The sequence below is a fragment of the Mus pahari genome, chromosome 2 (assembly GCF_900095145.1).
Source record: "Mus pahari chromosome 2, PAHARI_EIJ_v1.1, whole genome shotgun sequence".
In the NCBI taxonomy this organism is placed as follows: domain Eukaryota; kingdom Metazoa; phylum Chordata; class Mammalia; order Rodentia; family Muridae; genus Mus; species Mus pahari.
The window spans coordinates 130,497,098-130,506,591 of NC_034591.1; the positions used below are offsets into that span (position 1 = coordinate 130,497,098).

The 9,494-nt window shown below is 45.1% G+C and overlaps 1 protein-coding gene across 5 annotated transcripts in view; it reads left to right on the forward strand.

Moving 5' to 3' along the window:
• Atg7 (autophagy related 7) overlaps positions 1-9,494 on the forward strand; it is a 199,605-nt gene that overhangs the window by 114,397 nt on the left and 75,714 nt on the right. For all 5 annotated transcript variants that reach the window (XM_021191671.1, XM_029535347.1, XM_029535348.1 and 2 more), the window contains one exon: positions 3,951-4,073. In XM_021191671.1, the coding sequence (XP_021047330.1) occupies positions 3,951-4,073 (123 nt within the window). The remainder of the gene's footprint in view (positions 1-3,950; positions 4,074-9,494) is intronic.

Sequence of the window (9,494 nt, forward strand, 5' to 3'; positions counted from 1 at the left end):
GGAGTGAGCAGAAGTGGGCGGAGTGAGCAGAAGTGGGCAGAGCGAGCAGAAGTGGGTGGAGTGAGCAGAAGCAGATGACATGCACCGCTGCTTCATTTAGGGGAATCTTCCCAACCTGTGGGAAACTTGTAGTCTTAGGGCTTTGCTGCTCAGCTCCCTTGTTAGCTCTAGGGTGGTGCTGTGCCTCCTGTAGGTTGGAGGTTACCGTTAGGTGCACTTTATCTTCCTCCCTTCCTCTTCTTGTTTGTTTGCTTTTATAACTACATTCCATCCTCTGAGAAGACTAAGCCCCTTCTAGGAGGAGAAAGGCCTAATACCTTTCACGAGCTGCTTGGGTTCAACAGTTTAACTCACAGCACTGGAGGTCCGTGCGTGATTCCACACACCCCAAGAGGATTAAGTTTTTCCACATATTTTCTAGCCAGCACTGTTAAAGCCTCAGAATTAAACTGTCCACCCTGGATACAGGCTGCCTGTCCTTCGTTTGTCCTTCTGCTCACAGATTTGAAGGGTTACACAGTGATCTTTAGAAACAAGGGCTTAAAGAGTTCAACCAAGATCCAACAAGAGACCCACTCGCACTAAGTCATCACCAAATAGATCACACTTGGAAGCCCTCTGTTTAATTTGAATACTTATTCTTCTGAGACACCAGTCTGATTTGTGAGGAATCTCATTATTGAGGGTGAGGGAATCCATATTTATTAAATGCTTTCTACTTTTGTTGATATTTATTTATTTATTTATTTGACAGCCCTTGCTCATACTGTAGACCAGGGCTAGCGTCAAGCTCAGAGATTAGAGTGGCTAGGATTAAAGACATAAGCCACCATAGCCCAGCTCTTAAGTGATTTCGGAAACCCATGCATTGGGCTGTCAAGCTGATGACTGTGGCTGAGTCAGGCTGTTTAGCTCTCCAGGTCTCCCAAGGTGACCTGTAGCCTGTGGATCCTTTTCTCCCTGCTTGGGCTCTTCTGGGCCCCCTGGTTTGATTTGGTTTGGTTTGGTTTAGTTTGGTTTAGTTTGAGACAGAACTTACTGTGTAGCCCTGGTTAGCCTGGAACTGGCAGTGTACAGCAGGCTGGCCTTGGGTATATGGAGATACCCTACCCTCTGCCTCTGGGATTAAAGGTGTGCACCACCACGCCCACCTTTCTCAGCCCCTTCTTGATGATGTCAGCTCTTTTTTTTTTTTTTTTTAAGATAAGATTTTTTTTTATATATATTTTATGTATTTGAGTACCCTTAGCTGTACAGATGGTTGTAAGCCTTCATGTAGTTGTTGGGAACTGAGTTTCTAGGACCTCTGCTCATTCTAGTCGGTCCCACTCGAGCTCAACTCTGCTCTCTCAGTCCCTGCTTGCTCCAGCCCAAAGATTTATTTATTATTATATCTAAGTACACTGTAGCTGTCTTCTGACACACCAGAAGAGGGTGCCAGAAGAGGGCATCAGATCTCATTATGGGTGGTTGTGAGCCACCATGTGGTTGCTGGGATTTGAACTCAGGACCTTCAGAAGAACAGTCAGTGCTCTTAACCACTGAGCCATCTTGCCAGCCCACTATCGGCTCTTAAGTATCTCCTCTTTTTTTTTTTTTTTTTTTTTTTTTTTTTTTTTTTTTTTTTTTTTTTTTTTTTTTTTTTTTAGGTTTTTTTGAGACAGGGTTTCTCTGTATAACCCTGGCTGTCCTGGAACTCACTTTGCAGATCAGCTGGCCTCTAACTCAGAAATCTGCCTGTCTCTGCCTCCCAAGTGCTGGGATTAAAGGCATGTACCACCACCGTCCGGCTAAGTATCTCCTATTTTTATCCAGCTAGGGAACACACAGATGTGGCCTCATTCACCTTTTCCCCAAGCCAACCTGTCCTAAGTAAGCACTTAGCTCAGTGACCCAGCACTGCTGAGCTGCCTCCCCTGCCTTCCCCTCCTCCAGCCCCAGCCCCTGACTTTCCCATGCTTCTTAACTTCCATACTACCTGGGGCAGGGGAGCTGGGCCTGAGCACTAAGCCCACCTGGACTTCTTAAGCAGGTTATACTCATGGTCTGAGGGCAGCTTTATGCAGTATCTGTAGTATGCCTGAATCTGACCATGTGGACAGTTCTGCCGGTGGCACCATACCAACATTCAGCCTATTTTGAGATTTTTTTCAGATGCAGAACACTGAGACCATTGAAGGAGCCAGGTTTCCCCCTTTTTTATCCTTCCTCCGTCCTTTAAACACACTACATACACAGTCTGGATATTGGCTTTGTTTAATATATTGCTATATCTTGGAAATCAATTTGTACCAGTTGTTCAGAGCCATGTATGTTTTATAATGAGTTACAGGATATGCCACTGATTGTAAGTGCGGCATAATATCTGTCACATATCTGTTTTCAAGGTTCTTTGCTGCAGGGTTCAGTGAGCAATCTTACATCTGTGTTCATGCTACAGACAGCTGCCTGGAAACTTTCACAAGTGAAATTGCTGAATTGTAGTATTTATGCTTTTCCAAAAGGAGAATTTTTTAATTCTACTTCTTGAGTTACTGCTTCTCGGGTGTCTGTTCACGTGTCCACTGACTTCCTGGACGAGCCCTTAATCTGCTGTCTTTTTCACACTACTGTTTCTTCTGGGTTCTAGAACTTTCTAGACCCTGCATCTCACTGCCTGCGCTTCAGTTGACAGCTACTGTGATCACTGGGTATGATAGTCATGTGTTTTGCTCTGAGAGCTTTTCTTCTCTGTCAAGGCGACTGGCCTGCCATCTCTGGCCTTTTATGTGAAGGATGGCATGCTTATGGGAATCCTGTCCACGTTAACTGCTCGGATGGACTCTAACAACAGGTAGTCATGTACCCAGATCCCAGACATTGTTAGCATGTGGGCCACTCCGAGCATCCCTCTTCCAGGTACAGTCTCTCCATAGGCCACCTCAATCTTGAATTATAAAACCCTAGATTAATTTCACCTGTTTTTATTTTTAACTTTGTATAAAGGTAATTGTGACCTGAGTAAGGGTCCTCCTTCTGTAATGTTTGACATGTATATTTTTAATTCCTATTGCCATATAATATTCCATTCATTTCATCATCCATTCTGAATAGTCACTGAAGTGACTCTAGCTTGGTTATCTTGAAGAGTGTTGCCAGAACACTTGCTTCTGCCTGCCGATGCTCCTGTGCACACCTTTATTTATATATCTAAGGGTCTCTGAGTCAGAGGGCACATAAGTCGTTGGCTTCTACATGGTCTCCTCTGATACTGTATGGGAGTCCCAAGTGTCCCATATCCTGACTTTGTAACCCCTTTGGTGGGTCTTTGATCACAGGATGTTGAGCATATTCTTGTGTTGATTGCCCTTGTGTGGCATTCCTATTGACATTTGCAGTTCCATTTCTAACAGTTACTTTTAACCATGCTTTCTTGCTAGCTGAGATGTCAGATTTCTAACATTGTCCTGCCCACTCCCTTGACTACTTTCCATTTTTCCTTGGATCTTCCCTCATCTGTTATTTATTTTGTAACAAGTGAGTCTTGGGCCCAGTAGCTTGAGTCTTGTAGAACATTCACTGAACTTGCATGAAACTTACTTTATCGGGGAAGTTGGCATCTACACAGATATCATGACTCTCCCAAGCAGATGTGAAGAGTAAATACTCACTCCTCCTATATTCTTTCCTACAGATGTTTTTAAGAGAGCGAGAATGAGAACGTGTGTTTATATGTGTGTGGCCATCTGTTATATCTTTATGTGAGTACAGAGGCATCAGGTTGCCTGAAGCTAGAGTTACAGCCAGTTTTGAGCCACCTGAGGGGGAGTACTAGAAGCTGACCCAGGTCACCAGGTTTGGTGGTTGGCACCTTTGCCTGCTGTGCCATCACCCTATGTTTAGCAAGTGTTAAAAATCAGAATCTACCACCGTAGTACATTCCCCTTTCTAAAAGTCCCAATGTTTTGCAGGTTCTTGATCAATACGAGCGAGAAGGATTCACCTTCCTAGCGAAGGTATTTAACTCCTCACATTCCTTCTTAGAAGATTTGACCGGTCTTACACTGCTCCATCAAGAGACCCAAGCTGCTGAGGTAAGAACACTTTGCTTCTGTCCTGAGGATTGAGGCTTAAAACCTGCCTGACTCTCGCCTTTGTGAAAGAAAATAGAGAGATTGACTTCGACTCTTTTTTTCCCCTGAGAGCAAGGAGCACCCTGGTGTGCTAAAGTGTCTGTCCAAAGCATCAACAGGGCAGAGCAAGTCCGGCTGCTGATTTCCTAGCATTCCTTGTGTTTCTGGGGGGTGTGGGGGTGTGCTTGAGTACAGCTGTTGGTAAACAGTCTCCTTATAAGGGCTCTGTCAGACACAAGTCAGGGAGGATCCTGAACTCTGGGCTGTGACATCAGAGAAAGCATGGATGACTTGTTGACAGTGTAGTCAATCTTAGGTGCCAACATTGGTCTGCTGTGAAATGTCCCTGCCTGGCTTGGGAGCTGTACAGGTCCCCACCCTGAATGAGGGGCAGCCACAGACTGAGAGTGAAACCAGATTCCCACAGTGAACTTGCTTTCCCCTGAAGGGGTCACGAGGTGAACTGAACCCTCAAGGCACTGCCATGGCCGTGCAGGGAAGCCCCTGCCACCCCTATTCTGAACACCTGGTTCAATCTCAGACATGGCTACAGAGATTTGATCATTTATAATCAGCCCAGGAATTATGTCTCTACACTACATAGGAGGCCCCAAGTAGTCAGGGAGTGGCTGAGCTGGACCAGTCCTGGCCAGCCAGTGGAAGAAGGACTGCTGTTTGGAGGGATGTGATGAGCTTTGAGTGAAGAAACCTTTGGGAAACTAGAGCACGGCTGCTTGGACTTGTGAGCAGGTGGGGGTGATTTTTAGGCACACCCAGGAAACAAGGCTGTCCTCTAGCACTTGCTTAGAACTGACAGTGATTTATCTCTACTTGCTCCGATGCAGGGTCATTAAACAGATGTGATCTTTCACTGATGTCTGGTACTTAAAACCCCTGGAGAGAGAGTCCCTCATCTTCAGGGTTAGGAAGGAAATACCATCTCTGGAGAACTCTGAGAGACAAAGCTGTGCCCTAGGCCTGAGACTGGGGCCCCAGGCAAGTTTCAGGGTATGCTGATGGCAGCTGCCATTGCCTGAAAGTGCATGAGGAGGAACCTGCAGGTCTGTGCAGCTGTGACATCACTGACAAGATGGGGAAAGGGATTTTCCAAGTCACCACAAAGAGTAGAGAGTTCCTCTGATCTCACCCTAAAGACACAAACAAGATGTCAGGGTAGTAGCTCAACCTTTGATCACATCTAGTTACTCTGTGTTTTAGTAGCCCACTTGGCCATGCCCTACTCAAAGACCCAGAGAAAAAGAGGTTCCAGCGAGCCTTGGTACCATTAGGCTGTGGGCGGGAGAGCAGAGCCTCATCTGAGAGCCTGAGTGGGTTTCTTGTTAGTTTGCTTGCTTGTTATTTTAGGCTCTTCACTAAGTTAGCTCTGGGGTCTTAAATGCCCCATAACATTGGAAGTGAAAGATAATTTGTCAGCTAGCCTATGACCCAGATGTGGCTTACAGCTGTGGTGTTTTGAGGCTTGTCCTGTGTTAAATTTCAAAGAAAGCCAGAATTTTTAAATTATGATTTTTACATTAAAGTCTGAATTTCCTCATTTTCAATTTCTTTGAAAAATCGAATCTGGCAACTACAGGTACGTGCTTCTTGACTAGAGGGAGCCACACAAATGATGCATTGGACACAGGCTTTGACTGCATAACACATGTAACTCGCTGGGGATGCAGCTCGGCAGTAGAGTACTTCCAGCATGAAAGGCCCTGGGTCCAGTGCCAGCACCACATCAGGAAAGTCTATAGAAACAGTCATACCTGTCACGTGGCTCCCATTTCCTCTCCTGGAGACAGACACAGCTGCTATTTCTTCATCCTTCAGCCATGTTCTGGGTTTATTTCATGTTTTGCAGTTGACAGCCTTCCTGGGAGTTTGGATCTGTAACTCTTGATTTGCCAAAGCTCTAAATAGAAGCTTTAAAAGAAAAGCAAAAATAGTGTCCTCATCAGGGGACCTGATATAGCAAAAATCATTGTCCCACAGGTGTGGACTCAGGACGGTGAGCAGAGCTTGTGTGTGAGAGAATAAATGTGTATGTCTGAGAATTTCTGGGGATACAGCTTATGAATAGAGCACTTTCCTAGCATGTGGAAGCCCAAGCCTCGGTTCCTCAGAGTAAGAAGATCGGGAGTTCAAGGTCACTCTCAGCTTATAGCGAGTTCAAGGCCAACCTGCACTACCTGAAACCTTATCCCAAATACAAAACAAAGCCAAAAAATCTATTTATATAAATATAGTATTTTGATTTTTATACTTATTTTTGGTGCTCAGTATGAAAATCTGAACATCTGTATTTTTTTTTTAAAGATTTATTTATTGTTATACACTGTAGCTGACTTCAGACACACCAGAAGAGGGTATCAGAACTCATTATGGGTGGTTGTGAGCCACCATGTGGTTGCTGGGATTTGAACTCAGGACCTTCGGAAGAGCAGTCAGTGCTCTTACCCGCTGAGCCATCTCACCAGCCCCACATCTGTATTTTTTAAGCACAACCTCACTTCCCTTTTGGATGAGCTGTTTTCATGGACTTGGTCTTTGCAAAGATTCATCAAAGTAATATGTATTATTTCATCGTATATGTTGTCTATAGAAAGATTTATTTTTTTGTGGTGCTGAAACTCAGAACTGTGTGTATGCATGCATGATTATGTGTGCAATTTAGAAATGACTAAACAGGGCTGGTGAGATGGCTCAGCAGGGTGAGAGCACTGGCTGCTCTTCCAAAGGTCCTGAGTTCAAATCCCAGAAACCACATGGTGGCTCACAATCATCTGTGGTGAGATCTAACGCCCCCTTCTGGTATGTCTGAAGATAGCTACAGTGTACTTAGATATAATAATGAATAAATCTTTAAAAAAAAAAAAAGAAATAACTAAACATGTCTGAAAGTCTGCTGCTAGTACCATGTTGGTTATTAGGGTAGGGATCAAAGAGATGGTGATACTCATGGGCCCATGTCCACTGTGAGAAGCAAAGGCATTGACAAGGAGCTGAGGAACCATCAAAAATGCTTAGTCATATGTATGCAGTAAGTTCCAGGACTCAAGAGTCAGGATGAAAAAAAGCCTTTTAGGAAGACAACCACCATTCCCGTTAGCCCTTTAGGGCTTTGTTTTGTCTTGTTGGTTTTGGTTTTGGTTTTGGTTTTTAAGATTTATTTATTTGGGGCTGATGAGATGGCTCAGTGGTTAAGAGCACTGACTGTTCTTCTGGAGGTCCTGAGTTCAAATCCCAGCAACCACATGGTGGCTCACAACCATCTGTACTGAGATCTGACTCCCTCTTCTGGAGTGTCTGAAGACAGCCACAGTGTACTTACATATAATAAATAAATAAATCTTAAAAAAAAGATTTATTTATTTTATATGTGTGTGATTACACTGTCACTGTCTTCAGACACACCAGAAGAAGGCATCGGATCCCATTACAGATGGTTATGAGTTACCATGTGGTTGCTGGGAATTGAACTCAGGACCTCTGGAAGAGCAATCAGTGCTCTTTACTGCTGAGCCATCTCTCCAGTTCCAGCCTCTTAGTTTTAAAGGATGAGAAACTGTCTTTATAAGCAAAAGCTGGATTTGGTCCCTGGAAAGCTGGGGAGGAGAACACCAATGCCCTGAGCCTTCCCAAGTCACAAAGCACATGACAGCCATAGGGCTCGTCCCAGCTCTCCTGTACAATTCTGTTGTTTGTAGCTTTCCCCGAGTGCTCTTACCATTGCCCCCCTTTCCCTGCCCTTCTAGCACTAATCTCTGGAACGCTCCAAATTCTTTCAGCACCTGTGTCTCCTTCCAGTACTGCTCACTGGAGAATGAAGGGTACCCAGCTGAGCCTGCTGGAGACCACATGTCCCCTGTTCCCGCAGAAAGCCACGGTGACAAAGATACAGCCAAGCAGGGCCATTCTGTGTTCAGTGAGATCAAACGTGGCAACCCTAGCTTTGTCACCCACCACCCTCTTTCCACTGCCCCATATCCTGATGGACTGCAGTGAGTCCATTCATGGTCACTGTCGCCCGTTCCTGCTGCAAAGACCAGAAGGCAACTTGGAAGGTGTACTTAAGGAGCATGGTACAGATGGAGCCTGGGGCCAGCCCTGGAAAGATGCCTTGATTTTAGTAGTAATGTTTTTGTGGTAACAGTGAGGGACAGGGACTGATCAGTCACTGGAAATGAAGCTTGAAAATAAAGTAACAGGACCAGTGAACTAGCATGGCAGAGAACAGACAGTTACCCTGTTTGTCACAGTGAGTGGAGGCTGCAGAGCTGGGGCACAGTTTTTGTTTTGTTGTTTTGTTTTTATATACAGGGTCTCACTGTTTAGCCCTGGATGGCTTAGAACTACCTGGAGCCAAGGCTTGGTCTGTATATATCTAACACCACAGGGATCTGCCTGCCTCTGCCACCCAAGTGACAATCCAAGTGTTTTTATGTGGACTATGCATGGAGGGTTAATTTTATTTAACACTGAAAAGAACTTAGGAAAGGCCATTTGCCTTGGCCTGTGTTTCATCTTGGGGCCTTGCACAGACACCCACCTTCTTTGAATCCCATCTAGGTGTCAAATGGTGCTTTTATTTTGCCCATGGGATGTTAGAAGTCCACACAGAGGAAAGGCCCCACTTAGCTTCCTACATTCTTGAAGCATGGTCATGTTTGGAGGATGTTTTAGTGCTTCACCTTCGAGGTCCAGCTTCCTGAGAGTAGAGCTGGCCCATGGAGACTGGCCTTGACTTTCTGGTCCTTCCTCCAGCCTCTTTGCAAACTAAGGAAATGGGAGTTGCAAGTTGATGGACCTTACCACATTTCAGTCTCAGATCTGCTAAGGAGTTCCTGGAGGGTTGCTGTGATTGCTAGATTTCCTAGGGAGGTCTCAGTTTGGCTCAAACATGCAGATGCATCAGCCTCGTTTTATGAAACTGGCTCAAGTTAGCCTCTGGGGGTTTTCTCATCCTGGGACAAAATATCAGTTTCTGTGTTTTTATTTTATTCCAACTGTGGTTTTAGCATCGTGCTCTGATATATTTTTCTACTCCGTCTAACTAAAGTAAAAAGGATGACTCCTGAGGGAGCTGACGAAACAACCCATCTTGGTCCATCCTTGAGAAATTGAAATTCCCAGATCCCAGAAGTCAGCATTCTCCTGCTACCAGGATTAACTCCAGGCTCTCTGCCCCCCACTCTGGCCTCTTGACAACACAGGACAGTTGCACCCTGGGCGATGTCAGCGCTGTCCATCCTTAGCATTGTGTTCACGGTGTTTACGCATCCTCCTTTTTTTTTTTTTTTTTTTTTTTTTGGTTTTTTCGAGACAGGGTTTCTCTGTATAGCTCTGGCTGTCCTGGAACTCACTTGGTAGACCAGGCTG